Source organism: Danio rerio, chromosome 12, assembly GCF_049306965.1.
Source record: "Danio rerio strain Tuebingen ecotype United States chromosome 12, GRCz12tu, whole genome shotgun sequence".
NCBI lineage: Eukaryota > Metazoa > Chordata > Actinopteri > Cypriniformes > Danionidae > Danio > Danio rerio.
The window spans coordinates 20676179-20696358 of NC_133187.1; the positions used below are offsets into that span (position 1 = coordinate 20676179).

The following is a 20180-nucleotide window of genomic DNA, read 5'->3' on the forward strand; positions in this document are numbered from 1 at the left end:
AATCAATAAAATGTTGCACGTTGAAATAAATTTAACATTAGACAAATGTGTGACTTAAATAAGAATGCTGATTCATGTAAATATATAGCTGAATAACAAATCATTTGTATTTACTAATTATATTTAAAATTTGGTAAAACAAGTTAGATTAAATGTACGACTTGCATTCCGTTTATAAGACCGTTTGTAATACACATTCTACACACTCCATGACGCAAGCCCCAGTGGCCTAATGGATAAGGCACTGGCCTCCTAAGCCAGGGATTGTGGGTTCGAGTCCCATCTGGGGTGGAAATCTTTTAATCACACACAAGGCGATCTGCGACAGAAAACCAGTTAATGTGGACATACAACGTCTTTAAGTTCTAAATTGAATAACCAAATCTTGGTTTTTCGTACTTTAGTCTAGCATTATATTCTGGGATGTTATATTTGCCCAGTGTTTGATTACAGATTACATACCATGATTAACCAGATCCAGAAAGTAAACTTAAGCTTAGTCTAATTCAGCGTGAAACATGTATCGATTTAACGTCACAAGGGTATTTATATTGTGCGTCCTCGCGGCGACATTCGTAATGGCTCAGCGTGAGTATTTTAAATTAATTCCACTCACTTAAAGTCACGTTTTAGTGGTAACATGTCCTTTTGTATGTTTACATAACATTAGAAGGCTAGTATTCCTTAAATTGATTGTTCAGATACAACTGTCATTATTAACTCATCCTCTACCTGTTCCAAACCAGTTTGAACTACCTTTTTTCTGCAAAACACATTTGAAAAAAAGCTGAAAACCAGTAACCGACTCATTTCCTACTATGGATATATGGATACAGGGTTTCAACTTTCTTTAAACGATTTTCTTCTTAAATATCTTGAACTCATAGGGCTTGGAACCACTCGAGGTTGAGTAGGCTACTGTATATAGCGAGTCAATTTTCTCTCTTTTTTGCGTAAAATATCCGTTTAACCAAGTTGAAAACGCTTGGCTAGAACTACAACAAACTTGTTATCATACTTGGCATTTGTTTATCAAACCAAGACAATATAAAACAAGTCAACCTATAATGTTTATTGATATATGTGGTCTTTTTAAATTGTTTAAGATGTTCAGAGAGCCACTGTGTACTGGGATGCTGTTCAGAGGTCTGTGGTCCTGAAAGAGGATGTGATGGAAGAGAATGGAGATGCCTTTGGTTATTTCAATGATAGTTTGTCTGTTTCTGGATGGGGAGTGCTGGAAGTGCAAGCTGGTTATGGAGAATCCCAGGAGAATGATGAAGTCACATACTTTTTGGCCGGATACCTTGAAGGATACCTTACAGCTTCGCAAGTTTTCTAAAGCACATTATATTGAGAGTCCTTGTGAAAATAAACTCTGTAGCATACTTTTTAAAAAAAGAGTACTTAATAATGTAAAGAGTACTACAAGTAAAATACACTAAAAGAGTAAAATGATTGTGATGTATTTTGTACACATTGGTACTGAAAAAGTTCCAGAATGATATTTAAAATATATTACCTTTGAATAGCATTAGTGTGTTAACTGAAAACATATATTAAAATATAATGATTACAATTTAATGAAGTATTTTAAAATGGAGTTATTACAAAGCACACGTTTGAGTAATTCCCCAAGGCTTACGTCATGATTTCTTTCAATAGAAAAAGCATGCTGCCTTTTTCATAGGAAAATAGTCCTGAATGTTGTTATATGCTAAAATACATTGACCTCGGTGTTACTTACAGTAGTAATTTTAGTATAGTAATAGCCCATTGTAACCTATAGTACAGGGGCGGACTGGGACAAAAATTCAGCCCTGGCACTGTTGCCACACCAGCCCACATTACCACACCGATACAGACCCACCCACGGACATGCATATTTACTATTTATTTTAGTGTAAAGATGGTGAAATAATATGACATTCTTGCCAAATTTTGATTATGTCCGGGTAACCTTGGATTGGGTCTTGAAACCAGACGGCAGTTGCCGATTGGGCCAAATGCTTAACATTTAACATTTATTATTATTATTATTATTTTTATCATCATCATCATCATGATATCATATCTAGCAAGAGATAAAAGCTGTCTGCACATAAAAACAATACATATTAAAAAAAAAAATGACCGGCCCACATTTAAAAATTGGTCCGGCCCTTCTGGCATTTGCCAGAATTGCCAGATGGCCAGTCCGCCCCTGCTATAGTATATGTTATATTTAATATGTCTATACATTAATAGTCCAATATTTTTTGTTTGCAGACAGATGATAAACCATTACTTTAATATGTATCCTCAGATAATAAAGGATCGAAGTGTTTTGAAACCTCTGAAATGCTTTATGAGGTAAGTGGTATTCATTATCTAAATAAATGAAACAAAGCTATAACAAAATGGCTTTAATCTCAGACATGATGACATACACTTGCGTGCGGTGAATTAACCGTCATAGAAAATAAATAAATACATGGTCCCACTTTATATTAAGTGGCCCTTACTAATATGTACTTACACAGGAATTATTAGTTTGTTACAATGTACTTATTGTGTAAATACATGTATTTACAGTGTACTTATGCTTAATTTAACACGTATGTAATTACATTTGTAATTAACTTTTGTAACTACATTTGTTAAAACACTGTTGACCATCCCTTACACCTTAACCCACTCTTAAACATACCCATACCAGCAAAACTGTCCATAACCCAACCCCTATCCCAACTCAAAAGCACCACAAGTGTTCTCAAATACATTATGAACACAGTAAGTACATTGTATTTTTTATGTAAGTACATAGTAGTTAAGGACACTTAACATAAAGTGGGACCAAATACACAATTTATTCATAATATATATTGTAAAATACACAAGAAAGACTCAGAGACTTTGCGACTGTTTGTGTTGGCAATATCTTAATATCCACTCACACAAAAGATAACAATAGCAATAATGATATTTATTTATTATTTATTTTTTTTAAGTTTTCATGATAGGAGGATGGATGCTGATTGGCTGTCAGTGTTTTAGTTATACATCAGCTAGAAAAATTATTTTTTTAAATGATTCCAACATTACTATTAATTATTGTTACTGGTGGTATATCTAGTATTTTGTCTAATTTACATTTTTTTGAAAGAGGATGATGACAAAACCGTTGTGCACCTAAAATACCCAGTGCCTTATTGTGCATTGATGTGGGTCCAAGAATAGTTAGAATTGGACAGTCATCTATTGCATGAACCTATACTACTTAATACTGAACTGTTACATTTCCACTTTTTAAAACAGTGAGCAGAACTCGTGGACAAGAGCACAAGTGAAATTAAATGGCAAGAGTGATCCCTTGTGGCACCATGTTGGTCTTCTGGTGGCTCAGATGGATGGACTGCATGCTGGAGCAGAATTTTGGGCCAAAAGTAGACAGAAGAAGGTCAGGAAATGTGAAATTGTACAATATACATCATTTTGTAGCTTTGATATTCATATAGACATTTGCAAAGTTTGTCCTGTGAACTTTTAAAGTTGTATACATTCATTGACGATCAATGTTTTTTATACTACATGCTTGCATTTCAATTCCTGTAGCCACTGTCCATGTTTGCAGTTCAGCTCCTCAATGGTATTGGGGATTTGCTAGACTTAATCCCTGTTCTGAAAAGGCATTCCAACTCGTCTCAGGACTCCTTCAGAATGCCAGGCATGAGTCACTGTTCTGCTCTCATCAAGGTTAGAGGCTAAACGCCTTCACCACATATAACCAACACGTCCTGGACTCACTGAAACCTAAAGTAATGGAATATGAATCCGTCATGTTAAAACCCCTTGCCAGACCACTTAATCTGAATATTTGAGGCAGCCTAAGATGGACATGGCCTTGATTTACTCCACCTCACCAACATTTTAATCAACGTGCAACGTGCATCTTTTGTTGTTTTAGCTTTTATTGTTTTGTGCTCATTTTCTCTGCAGATGTTACCTGGATATGAGAATCTGTTGCTTGGTCACTCCAGCTGGTACACTTATGCAGCCAGCATGAGAATCTACAAGCACTGGAACTTGAAACGCAAATGTAATGGCATTAGAAGACTGTCATTTAGCAGCTATCCAGGTAATAAAAGGAACAATCCACTTTAAACAGTTGGGTGTAAACCATTTTTTGATAAATCTACAGGTTTGGTGGGAGCACTTTTAGCTTAACTTAGCATAGGTCATTGATTCGTATCAGACTATTAGCATCTCACTCAAAAAAAAGAAGAGTTTAGATAATTTTACTATTTAAAGCTTGACAATTCTGTAGATACATCATTTACTAAGACTGATGGAAAATGAAAAGTTGCTATTTTGTAGGAATTTCTGTCATCCTTTACTCATTCTTCACCTGTCACAAACCTGTTTTAGTTTTTTCTGTTGAACACAAAATATGTTATTTGGAAATATGGAAACCGGTACGCTTTGACTTCAATAGTATTCATTGTTCCTACTGTGGAACTCAATACTTACAGATTTCTTGTATTCTTCAAAATATGTTCTGTTGTTCAACAGAAAAAAAATTTACTCATAAAAGTTTGGAACCACTTGAGGGTGTAATGGTGAGTAAATTTTCATTTTTAAATCCATAAAAAATGTTAAATGTTAAATAAATAAATAAAGTTAAACAGTGGCGTTTTACAATTTATTAATCCATTCAGCCATCTCTCGGTCTCTTTAAGTACAAAATAATTACAAAATAAACTATTTATCAGACTATAATTTGGAAAATTCAAATTCTGCAAAATGCTTTTCACATTTTTTGCAGTATAAAACAATGCAAATAATACTGTTTATAGGTTTGTATTTGATTTTTATTATTCAAATCTATATTCAATTCAATTCAGCTTTATTTGTATAGCGCTTTTACAATGTAGATTGTGACAAAGCAGCTCCATATTAATTTAGTACTATTTATCAAATGCTTTACAGGGACCTTGTCATCTATGGATGACTTTTATTTGTTGGGAACAGGGTTTTTTGTGACTCAGACCACAAACAACGTGTTCAACACATCTTTGTTCTCCCTGGTGACCCCGAAGGCTTTGTTGGCCTGGCAGAGGGTGCGTGCGGCACATTCGCTGGCCTGCACTGGGAAACAATGGGCGCAGATATTTTCCAAGCACAACTCAGGTGAGACAATCATACACGAATCAAAAGTCCATCATTATATGCAAATATTGTGGTCTTTATTTGAAGTACACTGGTATTGTCTTTCGTCACAGCCAGTAAAAAGCACAGAATTCTCGAGATTCTGGTGTAGCATTAAAGGGATAATTCATGCACAATAAAAAATTCTGTCATCATTTGCATGCCTTTCTTCTGTTGAACACAAAGATTTCTTTAGGAATGTTTCGACTGTTATTGTGGGTGGAACCCCCTCCTACCTAATGGTGCAACCGAGTTTGGATGCTATGTATAACCAATATAATTCAAGAATGCATCAGTATTAGTATTAGTCCCAATCATAGTGATGAAAAGAGTGCTATCCTAAGAGTCTGTCCTTATTCATATAATGGCAACTTTTTGGGGGGAAAAGATCATTTAAACAACTTCATTTGTGTTACACAAAATAAAGAAATATGTACAAATTATAAAATGAAGTTGAGTAGATTATTTAATGTAAAGAAATGTGTAATATGTAATAAATGTATTTAATGGAGTGAACTGTCCCTAAAAAGGGCCCTTAAAATGCCCTTAAAGGGCACCTATGATGAAAATCAACTTTTGTAAACTGTTTGGACAGAACTCTGTGTAAGTATAGTGTGTCCACAGTCATACTGAAGTGATAAAAACACAATAAATCTCTTTTTTAAATTTCCTAGAGTTAAAATAAGATCCAAATCCCTCTCATTTTGAGGCCCACCACATTGTCACAGAGGAGTGTTGTTTCCCCGCCTACTGAATTGATTGACAGCCACATTTTAACATGTCTCCATAGTAACGCGTATAATCATATCCACAAAATGTGCTCAAGGCTACTGGGTTTAAAAGATCTGTTCAGCTCGTTGTGATCATCAATCATAATCAAATGTAATTAAGAATGAGTTTTACAAGTTTAAAATGTCTTTAATAAATAAATACAGTAAAATCACTAAGTAATTCATCATCACAGCCGCATGTCAGTACAATTCTAAAAGAAGATGCTTTAATCCTGGTTTGTGGATGTTAAATCAGGTAGGTGGGGAGAACCAGTTAATTGACATTAAAGGCACAGGCAACTAAAACAGCTACAATGCCATTACAGCTCAAATTACCCAGATTTAAAAAGGTGTAATACATAATCTGATGGGTACGTTGAGCTTAAACTTTACAAACACATTCTGGAAACACAAAAGATTTCTATTAAATCTTGAAAAATGGGTAAAATGGGTGCCCTTTAAGATTAAACCTCACAAAACTGAGCCATCTTTACATATTAGTTTATTCAATGCAAAGACAAATTTGTAAATGCTATACTGTACATTCATGCCACCTTTGCATTGTAACTTTGGCATAGATACATTGGGAAAATAGCTAAATCTAATAAAGAGATAAGTAAATTAAACAAAATGTTGTTCTAAATGCTTATGGTTATCCTTGAAACACTGAATGATTCCTCTCACTTCATTTGCATAATTGTATCTGTCAATGGAAAGACCGGAAAAAAAACGTTAGAGTGAGTTAGTATCGACAGAATTTTCATTTTTGAGTGAACTTTCTCTTTAATTATATAATGTGGCTAAAATATAGTTCTTTGCATCTTGTTATTTTTCATGTTTTCTAATGTTCTTGGATGATTTATTTATTTTTTTTGCCAGGGACTTACAACAGCCAATATATGGTGGTGGACCTGAAAAGAATTTCACTTGGACGGCAAATTGAGGACTGGAGTCTGACTGTTGTGGAGCAGATCCCTGGTCTGGTGGTGTTTTCGGATCAGTCTCAAGCACTACGTCAGGGTGAGGCATATGATCAATTCAGCGAGATTAAATTTAAGAGAATGCAAGGTTGAAATACATCATTGAACAAGCCTATATGCTTTACAAATCACCTCAATAGGTTACTGGGCATCCTACAACATTCCTTTCCACTCAGACATTTACCAAGCGAGTGGTTATGGTGTGATGTGGAAAAAGCATGGCCAAGACTTCTCATATGACCTTTCACCACGTGCAAAGATTTTTCGCAGGGACCAGGGAAAAGTCACTAGTCTGGAGACCTTGAAAGATATCATGAGGTACAACGGTGAGTCTCTGTTTGGAAATTCTTCAGAAATGTTGCTTTAATCTGCTTTCTTTAATCTCATTTCTTTGATGAACAGTCGTTCCTCTGTCACATTAGATTACAGAAAAGACCCATACTCAAAGAAGCATCCTTGTAAATCCATCTGTTGCCGTAATGATCTGAGGCTCCGACGACCTCATCCAGGGGGCTGTTATGATACTAAGGTATGTTGTTTTGGTCTATTTTGGTTACATAAGTGCCAGCTTAAAGAGAGATTCTAATGGAGGCAGCATGCATTTATAGGTTGCAGATTATCGCATGGCCCAGATGTTTACAGCCGAAGCTGTGAACGGACCCACTAGTCAAAATGGACTTCCACTTTTCTCTTGGAGTCGTTTTAATCGAACCGCTCATCAGGGGCTTCCTCAGACCTACAACTTTACATTCATCACCATGCAGCCTCTACTCTTTGCTTTCAGAGATCAAGCCAAGACTGAGAGGTGTCTGGTACAGTGTATGACCAGCAGTGTAGAGGATACTGATTCATCAGATATTTACAAACAGATTCACAAAGTCATCGGGTACATTTTTGCCCCATGACACTTGCTTTGAGATTGAAATCAGTGTATGGTAAGGCTACATAAGGGGGCATTCAGATTAACTGCTGGTTTTCCAAGCATTTAGATGAGATGCATACGACTGCTTAGAAAATAAATATTGAATAAGCAAGAACTTTAAAATAAACAACGTAATTTTTTGTGTGCTTTTGGCGAATGATAAATAACAACTGCAATAATAGTCTCCGACAAGTATTTACTTGGGCGGCATGGTAGCGCAGTGTATGGCACTGTTGCCTCACAGGTCACTGGTTTGAGCCCCTGCTGGGTCAGTCGACATTTCTTTGTGGAGTTTGTATGGTCTCCCTGTGTTGGCGTGAGTTTCCTTCAGGTGCTCCAGTTTCCCCCACCATTCAAAGACATGCGCTATAGGTGAACTGAATAAACTAAATTGGCTGTAGTGTTTCTCAATAATAGCATAAAACTGATTTGAATGTTTTGCTTTAATAAAAGCAGCACTTAAGCAACATTACCTACAATTTGAGTGTTTGTGATAATTAGAAAATGTTAGAAAATATATTCAAATATTTACTGCCGCTAAAGTAATGTTTATTGCTGCTAAACACGTTCAGCATCACAGAAGCTGCGTCAAAAGCGCGTCAACGTTCAAGTGGGCGGGGAGATTACGTCAGAGGATTCTAGCCAATCAGCTCCTACGCTTTGCCCACTTCTATGATACGAAAAAAATCATCCGCACGCCGTTCGCCGCGGGAGTCAGAACGGCATCCGAGCAGCATCCAAGAGAGTACCGACAGTCCGCGAACACACCACACGCACCGTCCTTAGTTCAGTAGCCTAATGGCAACGGAGGACAAAGGAAAAACGGCGGCGCCTCGGGGTTTACCGGAAATAGAATGCCTTTCAGGAACAATAACAACCCATAGCAATCTGAACAGCAATAACAACAACAATAACAACAACAAAGACAACGAGGGAAGCGAAGGAGCAACGACGACCACCTCGACAGATGTTGAATCCACTGGCGCTGAAAATATCATCGGAAACGGTTCAGCTGTTAATACCACCGGAGGAAATAACGGCAAATGGGTCCGTCTCAACGTCGGGGGGACGGTGTTTCTCACGACACGACAGACGCTGCTAAAGGAACAAACTTCATTTCTGTACCGACTGTGTCAACAGCAGGACTTGCATTCAGATACGGTAAGACGGCACCGATTGACGGTAACTTAATGTGTGTGTTGACGGTGTGCTTATGATGCATGCAGCGGGTCTCAGTCAGATGGATGCACACGTGCTGTGGTGGTTAATAATGCGGACCCCAAATGTTTGATCATTACAGCAGCATCGCGGCTATTAGCTAGAAATAGCAATATGCATTTGCTTTAATATATATTGTACTGGGTACAAAGCTGATGTTGTTCAGAGGTCTTCAGTATGATCATCCGCACACTGCAGATTTATCACCCCTGCACACTAAGTTTCTAGAGGTCAAACTCAGAAAAATTGCATTTGCATTACTGTTAAGAGCCACAATGTATTCATAATAATTACTACTTATACTGGAAAAAAATTGTTTGCAGCATCAGGCATTTTGTAATCATTTACAAAAAAAATATTAAAGTGATTTCTATATGGTTATCGTATTTTTTTAAATTCTACATTAAGTTTTATTTAATAAATCTGCCACATGATAAATACTAAAGGAAAAAATATATATATAGGGAATTGGGCCAAATTTAATCAGGAACAGTCTAGATCAGGGGTGCCCAAAACCAAACTGTATTGCAATAAGTAAGAAGTAGATAAAAAAAAAACTTAATATTTATGTTATGCTTATGGCAAATGGTAAATAACAAATGCATAAAATGGTCTCCCATTAGCCTTTACTCACTATCCTACCCATTACCCACCCATCATATGCCCAAAGTTTTTCCTATAAAGGGCCAAAAACTGTAATACGATACATTTGCCAAGGGAAATTTCCTAAAAGTGTTTTTTTAATATCATATCTACTAGCACGATATCGTTTTTCACCTTTTATACTGACCTTATTACAGTAAAGACATTAAAAAAATCACATTTATAACACAATGGAGTTCATGCTGAATACACTGGTCGAGCTGCTCCTGCCTTCACCTTTATTTGCTCGTAGATGACTTGTGCATTGTCCTCTACCTGTCAGGTGACAGTATTTACATTTAAAAGAAAAAAATGTAAAAGTTCATTTACAGCATGTAATTGGGCATCTCTGCTCTAGATGGATATAGACGGTGGTTTAAAGCACTACAAAAAAGTATATTCTGTCATCAGTGGTGGGGCCATAAATTGTAAAGATGAAATGAGAATATATATATATATATATATATATATATATATATATATATATATATATATATATATATATATATATATATATATATATATATATATACCAAGTACCTGCAATTAGTATATATATGCAGCATTTTGGTATGTAATTTCTCCAAACATTAGTAGATCACATATGTTTATTTAGAGCAAGTGTTAAGCCCAAACACAATTTACCATGACTGCTTTGTTATAGCTAGGACATACCCCTTGTGGAATTGATTAGGGTTCTTACAACCTAATTTAATGTGTCTGGAAGTTCACCCAAAAGAAACCAGATCACCAGTATGGGGGTTGGAACGATGAATGAGGACCAGTAAGAGACTGCGTTACAGCAGAAGCGCACTCAAATTGGATCGATCTCTTTGATTGATCATTCAACAAAGAATAGAAGCACACAAATGTAAGATGAGCACTCATCCACCAGTATCATATTAAGTTTTACTTGCTCTTAACCTGCCAAGATTTGTCTATGAATTTCTAGAAAACCTGGTAGGGTATGGAGATGGGGGTTGCAGTGCTAGTAACTGCATCAAGGACATGGTTTCAGGTGCCAGGGATTGGATACTATACCAAAGTTGCAGACTGGGGGTTGTTGGGTGTTGGAGACTGCACAAAAAAGATGAAGTGGGACTTACTGGAGTTTTTAGTGAGAAATAACAAAACGGAAGGGGGCAGGAAATGGGTGTGAAATACAGGAGAGTCCTGGGAAAAACTGGAGTGTGGGCAGGTATGTATATATGTTTACTAGGAAGAATACAGCAGGGAAAAATAGCTTTAAACACAGCCACCATTTTCCTCAGAAAACACATTTCTAAGGGCACGTTGACTTCAAATTTTCCCCCAATGTTGGTAACAACAACCAAAAAACATCCTTATATGCAAAGAAAGAAAATCTAATTAGTTTACAAATTAAGTTATGCATAATAAAATGAAATGGTGCAGGGAGAAAACCGGGTTCAATTCCATGTTAACAGCTTCTTTACAAATATTACTCCCAGGAAACAACATGACGTGTTCAATACTTATCTTTCCTGCTGTATTACGACTTTTCCACAAAAAATCCGTTTTGTGTCTCATTTGACTGATTATCAATGTGATTGGACCAGTTCCACCCTGGCTCATATGTAGCCTTGCCACTGCCACAGAGAACCGAAAGGAAATATCCCTCTAAGGTTGAACCACACTCCTTATTAAGTGTGTGTACTGTGTAGATATATGAGGCAAGGTAATCCTAATAAAGCATTCATATCTTATAGAACTGATCTGTCAGAATAAAGAGCACATGCCAAAAGTTCCAGTGAGACCAAAGTAAATATCATCTTATGCCAATCCTTGTGTGAAGGGCATCTTATCACTGACCTGCTGCAATAAAATGTTTTCCTCAGGCCGCATGGGTTAACATTATATAATTTCCTGTTGGCACATATCTTAATGTGTCTGCTTGGAAGGCTCAAATCTAATAAAACTGATGTAATTGTAGTTGGATGCCAAATAGGATTTTTCAGCAGCACTTTTAGGATGACCACATGCAGTATGGCTTCTATGATAATACCTAGAACCTGCAGTATGGTACCTACTTCAGTTTTACAGTTGGGACACTGAGAATGAATGGTCAAGGTCAACAGACAGGGAATGATGAGGAGAACTGGATTTGAAAATGTGTGCAAATATCATTAATAAAATATCTATGGCAATTTAAATGTGTGTTAAGAGGTGGTCACACCACATTTTTCAGTCTGTTGACTTCCATTTATGTGCAAGCTAAAGTAGGGGATTGGAAAAGCAGGCTCCTGCAAAGATGTTTTCTATTTGATTGCAATCTGTAGTCTAAATCTGGCAAACTCTTACCTGGAAATTCATATCACATAAAAACATTTGACCAATTGTGTGCATTAGTGATTGTCCACTTTTACATCAGCACTGGATCCATTAGTATGTTTCCCATAGGGACTGCTTGAAGCTAAAGTCTAAATCACAGTGCATGCAGTATGTTGACCATTCAACACCTTTGTTCATGCACATCAGGGTAAAGGAAATCTGAAAATAATCTAATTATTAAAAATGATTTAATAATTTCTTTTCTTGTTAGGGAAGAAGCCAGATAGGCCAATTGTTGTGCAATAAAATATAGTGTTACAGATGAGAAGTAATCATTGACCCATAACATTGTACATTGTATCTAAAACTGTCAGTACGTTTGTACACTTTTTATACAGTTTCTATTCTAATTTGCATTTAAGTGCAATTAAAGTATAAACTTAAATGCAAAGTCAAAGTATTAACAGCAGCAATGAACAAATAGATTTTCCCTACCATCAAATATGAATCTAAGCAAAAAAAAAACAACAACACTAAATGTAAAAGCAGGCACTTAGTTTGCTATGATGCCTTCACTATTGACTAAATAGCAGATGAATATCCACATGATAAATGAAAACATCTGTAAACTGTAAACTGTAGCTCTGACTCAGACATGACCGCTTTTAAATGGCTGAAAAACAGCTGCAAATGAAGTTTATTGATCGAATGTGCTCACAATTCACAGTTTCTGATCATATCTGTTCTGTTCTGTTGATATGTGATTCAAATAATTGTAGCTTGAAACTATTGGAAATATGACTGGATTGTGCTGTGTGTTTAAAGTCTCCCACACTGCTTGGGTTTAAGATTTTGGGAAAGTAAATAATTCTATCCCCCTGGCCAAACTTTTAGGATACCGGAAATCATATTTGTACCATCTATATGCATAATGATTTAGTTTGATGATCCCGTGTCTAAAAGCTTGACAGATCTCCCGTGCCTAGCTACAATTGCTAAGTCACGATTGACATTACAAACCTTCATTTGAGGAAAAAAGGAAATAAATAATCAGGCAAAAACACAAAGGTACAAAATTGTGTGCTTAACAACTTTAATAATGGAAAGAACTACAATCCAATGAAGCATTTTAATTGACAAAATCTAATCAAAAACAACGAAGCCTTTCATTTTCTTATTCATTTGATGTCGGTTGCACTTACAGAAATAATATCCTATATTTAAAGTTTATAACAAAATAGATCAATGCACATCAATGTGAGTATTGTAAGAGTTCAAGAAGAACAACTCTGTCATTCGTGTTGCTTCGTGGAAGTAGGCATGTTTGTTCACTGATACTCTGGCTGCGTCTGAAATTGCGTACTATATAGTACACTAAAATCAGTATGCGAGGTGAGTAGTATGTCTGAATTCATAGAATTGCAAAAAACAGTGCGAGAAGTACCGTGATGACCTACTACTTCTGATGAGATTCTGTAATTCTGGCGAATTGCGCATCCGATGGATGTTAAGCTATCCCATGATTCAACGTGTGAGAGAATACATAAATAGGAGTGAAATGACGCAACTGACACGGGTAGGTCTTATTGTTATGATAAATTGGTAGATGTAGTATGTCTGAGCTTCATTCATACTACTGACATTCATGCTGTAACGTACTTTCTGACGGTCGAGTATTAAATTCCAGCACCTACTGAGTAGCAACCTCTGATTGGTGGAATTTTCTGTACACTGCTACATATGTTTTGTAGTCTTTCAATGGAATGAAGCATGATAAATGTTAAAAATGACTTGAAAAAGCAGAAAGATAAAAAAATAACCTCTTCATTAAAGTTCTGCTTTAGGAGGTGCATCATTTATTGTTAAAAATCAGTTACCAAAAAGAAGCTTTTTCATCATATGGAAGACTGTATTGCAAAACATCCATGATGGCAACACTTCATTTTAGCAAAGACTCTAGAATACACAAGACATGTCACTCATATATTTTTGAGTGGGGAAAAGTGTAGCGGTCAAGATGGTGAATAAAGCCCCGCCTACTAGTACAGGAGACAATCAAAGATTGCTATAGACGGATGATAGTCCCGGGGAGGGGCTGGGGCCAGACTGTGAGTTTCTGCAGATTTTGTGTGATTTGGACGTTTAGAAATGAAACTGAGACAGTTGCTGTTTAATATTATTGGATTCCTAATACGAAATAGAATTATAAGCTTGGCAAGCAGTTTTGGAGAATTTGATGTTTCCCTGTTCAGACAGAATGCCTGAGAATACTTCCGAGAGGTGTTTTAAAGATGGCCGCTGAGTGAAATGACTTGCCTTAAAGGGACTTATAGTCAACTATATTCTCATACACTATGGAAGTGTTATATGTAGATTTGTGTTTGTAAAAACAGACTCCTCAGAACATGACATTCAATTTCATTCGTTGGAACTTCCATTAAAATTTCATGCACCCAAAGCAGTGTGATTATAGCTTTTATAGTGTTTATTTTTTGTCAGTTTCCATATACTGTGTCTGTTAATCTTAAGGCATAAAAGAGTTTGACTTAACAGATGGTGTTCTGCCTTCACAGTATCCACCCCCTCCCCAAGATATCCTCTTATTCCACACTTAAAGTAAGTGATGAGGCACAGATGATCAGTTATTACTGTCCGCTGTGGTGTTGTGTGCTCTCTCACTGCTCATGTCACTCTTCTAATGAGATTAGAGTCATGGCACCTTGAAGACTCCCAGCCCTCAGCACAAAAATATCTATGGAGGCTTCTCTGTTCTATTCCTGGCCCAGTCTGTCCTATACTGCTAGTTTACATGCCATTTACCTTTTCAGAGAGTTATTTAGGGTCGTTGTGCAGAGTCAGAAAATTGCTTAGAATTTTGGGTAAAAAGACTTTTGAAATGGATTTTTATTTGTTCAAGGGCTTAAAGGCATAGTCCAAAAAATTCTGTAATTTTTTACCATCATGTTATTTCAAACTAGAGCTGTGCAATTAAAGGCACAATGTGTAATTTTTTTTCATTCAAACATTGAAAAACCACTAGAAAGTTATTATTTATTTTGCTAACTTGTGTACTTCTGTTATCCCAAATGTTTGAAGAATAGTCAAATTCAAAAAAGCTTAATGACAGTCTGTGTCTAGTGTGGCCATGCTAATGATATCATACACCCTCAATTTCTATTTTAGCTTGATAGAAAACAGGGAAACCTCAAAGATGATTTAATATGTTGTGTGTGTTATTAGACTGCACAGAGCAGCTTTATAACACATTTTAAAATATATTTAGTATTTTAAAATGTGATCATGACTGAAAAAATCGAAAGCAGTCAACTGTGGTGTAAAAAAGCTTCGCTGCTTTCGTGCTGCATGTTTTGTACATTTTTGTTTGTTGTGAATATGGGAATTTAACGCCACACACGGATGAAGCATCAATCATGAGTGATTTACATGTTTAGTCTATGCAACCAAACCAACCAAATTGCTCGAGTCACTTCAGCGGACATTTGCACCACAATAACCAATCATGAGCTTGCCCCTTTCGGGGCGTAATTATGGTGTAGTGCCTGTTGTTGGTTTTCCAAGAGGAAATCCTACTGCTGACACTACCGACACAGTAACAGCTCATGAAGCTGGGCTTGGTTCAGTCAGAAGAACCACTAAAAAGCGGCCATCCCCCAGGTATAGTTTATAGAGGTGTTTATGAACTCTCAGAGCTAGGTGCACCTCAGAAAGGATCCAGTGTACTCAGGCACAGCGCCGAATGAACCTACACTGTTTTTCAGCCTTCCGAAAGCATATAAAGCACACCTACTATCTCAATAAAATCCTTGTTAGCCATTTATCAACAAAGTCACCGCGCAGACAGATTCCCTGCCCATAACCGAATCCGCATCTATTGTAGTGATTTTAATGCAAAAACTCAAGAAATTCCCTTAAAAACAGAAAACAAAAATGGCTTGTATAGATTTAGTATATTGTTTGGAATAGAAACATGGGCCCTATCATACACCCGGCACAATGTGGCGCAAGGCGTGGCGCAATACTTGTTTGGTAGTTTCAGCTTGGCGCAAGAGTCGTTTTGAGGTGTTGCGCTACGCTGTTTAAATAGCAAATGCGTTTGCGCTCAGATGTGCGCCCATAGACGTTCTGGTCTAAAAAGGAAGGCGTTCTGAGGCGCACTGCTGGCGCGTCGCTATTTTGAGAAACTATAATAGATTTTTCCTTAGACCAAAACAAACCCAGTCTAAATTCCGGCACAGAGTTGCGCCTCGCTTACGCACTGCTTAATATGCACAAGAGAGCAATAGGCAAATATCTTTACATATGAAAAAATATATATATTAAGGATATATATAGGATATAATAAGAATAAATATAGGATATAAATATAAAGGATTAAAATATTACAAAACATTATTTTCTAGCCTACATAAATATGAAAAATCACTGCTTTTATGTCTTCTTCATCTCAGGAGGCTTTTTCAGTTCATTCATAACAATTTGCTTTTGTATAATGTTATTATTATTAGTAGTATTATTTATTATATCCATATTTGTATTTATTTATATTCATATCCACTATATTTGTTTTATTAAAAACAAGCTTAGATTTGCCCACCTGTCAGGTTTTTGACCATATGGGGCACAGCTTGTGTTTTAGGATTCAACTCAGGTTTTTGAACACACTTCGTTAATATTGTTCATTTATTAGTTTGCTGGAAATTAGAACTGAATTTAGAAATAGTTGTGAAACGAATATTTGCGCTTAACAAAAGCAATTAATTATTTATAGACTAATTGATGTCTGTGCTTAAAGGTTTCCCTATCCAAGAGCGAAAATGAAAGTGATCCATTATCTCTCATTCTCACGCAGTAGATGCTCTGTTTAACAGTTTTCTGTTAAAAAAACAACTGTTAACTGTTTGCTTGTGAAATGCTCATTTTTTCCACTTAGACTTACTTTGCGTCCTATAAATAGCGAATGCGCTTATGGCGCGATGCAGCTGGCTCTTAAAGGTAATGGGAGATGAGACTCTAATTGGTTTATTCTCAAAACACACCTATAACTCATTAAGAAAATAAACTCAACCCTTTTAGACCATGCGCCACGGCGCAAAGGACATTTTCCCGTCCTTAAATTAGCAAAAATGCGTTCTGACACGCCCTGAAAGCGTTTGCGCCCTGCGTTTTGCGCCCTGCGTTTTGCGCCCTGCGTTTTGCGCTCTGCGCATGGACCGTCAAAATAGAGCCCTATATGTTGTGATTTCATGTGCAACATTTACTACATAGAGCTGTTGTTCACTGAGAAGCTATGCAAATAGCTCTCATTATCACTAAATACTCCTTACAAAGTTCCTCCTTACTCCTTACAAAAATGCAAAAAAAAAAAAAAAAACACGCATACCTTATTCAGCTCCAAGACAGCCTGATGTACAGATGACTTTTTTAATGACACTTTATTAAAAACTGGGAAGGTTAGACTTTAATGGTGCAAATTCATGATACAACACATGACTAGGGTTCAAAATGATGTTCCTGGCCAGCCTTGCGAGGTTCTTGTAATATGAACAATCATCTTTCTCAAAGAGACTTTCCTACTATCTTTAAACAGATTTAATCTGGTTCATTCATTTTGTTTTTAGACTCACCGACACACTCTTATACCATACAGAATTACAATACTGCAGAACACACATAAGTACAAACCTAAAATGTTGAAGAAACTTTTTTGATACTCCAAAACATCTAAGACGATGTAAAAATTCTTTGTTTTATCTTGTTACACAGACTATCAATATGATCTTTCCATGAACCTTGGTCTATTATTACACCTTAATACTTATGTTTGTCTACCTGTCTGATGTTTACATTATGTTAAATTACAGGGTTTGTAGATGCTTTTTTATTTCTATTGAATGGAAGAGTAAAAAACTATTGAAATCAATGTTTGATTAAAAGGCATTATTCATATTTTATGTTCTACTTAAGCAAGAAGTTTTGCTTTAAAATGGGCCTTGTAGGCATGCTAATGTCACATTTCTCGAAATAAAATAAGAGACTAAAATTATTATCAGTTTTTTAGATTTGCCATGAACAGATGTGTTTTATGAGTACAATATTCATCTGCATTTCATATTATAAACTACAAATAACTTGTTTAAAATTCAAATAAGAATATTATCCTTTATAAAAATATTTTTTTAATTGAAAGAAAATATATCATTAACTACTCAATATTAAATCAATTTTCCTCAATGCTCTAAATTCTAATATCATTATTGGAAATGTAATTCTTAAATATTACACAAAACAAACCAGTAAACATGAAATGGTCTTTTTACTACAGAATTGTAGAATAAAATAAGCTACAACGGATGGGGAAGAGTTCAGATAGATTGTTTTCATAGTATGAATGTTCTTTTAAGGTGAGTCAGTATAATTGCTGATGTATAAATAGTTTGGCTCTCTTCTAGCATGCTGTGAGGCTTTAGATGGCACAGGTGATTATGTGCTTCTGTTTTGAAATTAATAAGCTCTTTGTTTGCCTACCAGCTACTCCCCATGGAATGCAGTTCTATACTTCCTTGTGCGACTGCAGGGTTAAACGTTAGTGCAGGAGCAGCATGGACAGATATATAGCACACATGACTGCCTTTACTTCTGCACGTTTAAGGCACATATAGTAGTATCATGAGTGAAACCCCCAGTGCAGGTCTCGTGTTCTTGTTAAATCCCAAGCGGGAGGACAGTTTGTCTCTTCTGATTCACTACAGGAGTCATGCGCAGGTGTTGTCATGCCTGCTGTCAAGTCTAGTCTTGTCTAATATATATCAGCTGCTCATGCTTTTTCGAAAATGGGATTTTTTCTGGCTGTGTGTTTTGTTGTGACGTGAAAATTAAATAATGTTGTAATATTTTGTGCTGCTAATGAATATGTTTGTTGATTTTTTTTTTCAGCTCTGCATGTGTTAATTGGCTTTTTGTCTTTGTGTTCTGTTCATTCATGTACAGTACATGCCAATAAGAGTCACATTCATCAGGGTCCAAAATAAATGGAAGGTGAAGTTGAAAGTGGTATTTGCTTAAAAAAAAAATCAATATTTAAGTCTTCCAACCCTGTACCTGGAGGCACACCAACAGTACATGTTTTGGATGTCTCTTATCTGACCCATTAACTTCTGGTTTTGGAGTCTCTTCTTATGTTCAAATGAGTTGATTCAGGTGTGTTTGATTAGGGAGAGGTTGAAAATGTTTACTGTTGGTGAGCCTTTAGGAACAGGATTGGGAAATACTGATTTAAGGTATACAAGCTGCACGACTTTAATAATTTATTATATGAACAATATTTCAAGATTGTAAATAGATGTACAAAAGAAAAACCACAGCCATGGTACAGTATAACATTTCTTAGACCATTTGAGTCCTGCAGTTGAATTGAATAAAAAAATCTATTTGTTGTTGTTGTTGCTTGTTTTGTTCTGAACTGTTTTCAAAAAGAAAGGAAAAAATTATAAAAAAATCTACGCTTTTATTTAAACTTTTTTAGAATTACATTTAGCATTAAATTAGTAAGTTTATTTTATTGATCTAAGCATTTAAATAATAAGAGCAGCCATGTACTTCAAACAGGTGAAGTGCAATCATTTTTTTTCAAATGTACATTTTGTAAAAATATATAAAATTGTTAATTTGTAAACTCAAACTTTATTTTTGTCGTTCATTGGCTGTACTAATTATTGCAATGGACTAAATAAAATTGTTTGGTGAGATTAAACATACTATAATTTTTACTTTTTATTTTTTATGGATTGAATTGGTCCAATGTTGGTGTCCCGGTGGTGCAGTGGGTAGCACAATCGCCTTACAGCAAGAAGGTCACTGGTTCGAGCCCCAGCTGGGTCAGTTGGCATTTCTGTGTGGAGTTTGCATGTTCTCCCCTAGTTGGCGTGGATTTCCTCCTGGTGCTCCGGTTTTCCCCGCAGTCCAAAGACATGCACTATGGGTGAATTGAATAAGCTAAATTGGCCATAGTGTATGTATGTGAATATGAAAGGGTATGGGTTTCCCAGTGATGGTTTGCGGCTGGACATATGCTGGATAAGTTGGCGGTTCATTTCGCTGCGGTGACTCCAGATTAAAAACGTAAGCCAAAAAGAAAATGAATGAATGAATGTT

The 20180-nt window shown here is 36.1% G+C and overlaps 2 protein-coding genes and 1 non-coding gene across 35 annotated transcripts in view; all 3 read left to right on the plus strand.

The window, feature by feature from the left end:
* Positions 1 to 9020, plus strand: plbd1b (phospholipase B domain containing 1b). 18 transcript variants are annotated; one of them, XR_012387954.1, is made up of 12 exons: positions 1 to 588; positions 1107 to 1329; positions 2269 to 2352; positions 3298 to 3439; positions 3595 to 3735; positions 3979 to 4117; positions 4552 to 4598; positions 4969 to 5169; positions 6837 to 6977; positions 7078 to 7263; positions 7360 to 7466; positions 7546 to 8481. XR_012387954.1 is itself a non-coding variant. In XM_073918385.1 (12 exons), exons 1-12 carry the CDS (start codon positions 519 to 521, stop codon positions 7840 to 7842), a joined length of 1668 nt encoding a protein of 555 aa, XP_073774486.1. In that variant the 5' UTR covers positions 203 to 518; the 3' UTR covers positions 7843 to 8481. The 18 variants fall into 18 exon arrangements, 12 of the variants coding, with proteins under 12 accessions (XP_073774483.1, XP_073774484.1, XP_073774492.1 ...); XM_073918385.1 differs by having other exon boundaries at positions 203 to 588; positions 5079 to 5169; XM_073918389.1 differs by having other exon boundaries at positions 306 to 588; positions 1115 to 1329; positions 5079 to 5169.
* trnar-ccu (transfer RNA arginine (anticodon CCU)) lies at positions 219 to 291 on the plus strand. Its single transcript has one exon. It is a non-coding gene; the product is annotated as a tRNA-Arg (tRNA).
* The window catches only part of kctd17 (potassium channel tetramerization domain containing 17), a 26967-nt gene continuing 15353 nt past the window's right edge, over positions 8567 to 20180 (plus strand). For all 16 annotated transcript variants that reach the window (XR_012387955.1, XR_012387956.1, XR_012387958.1 and 13 more), the window contains exon 1: positions 8567 to 9020. Coding sequence is in view for 11 of the 16 variants with exons in the window: in XM_005156177.6 (XP_005156234.1) it covers positions 8658 to 9020 (363 nt within the window). In the remaining 5 variants the exon portion in view is untranslated. The remainder of the gene's footprint in view (positions 9021 to 20180) is intronic.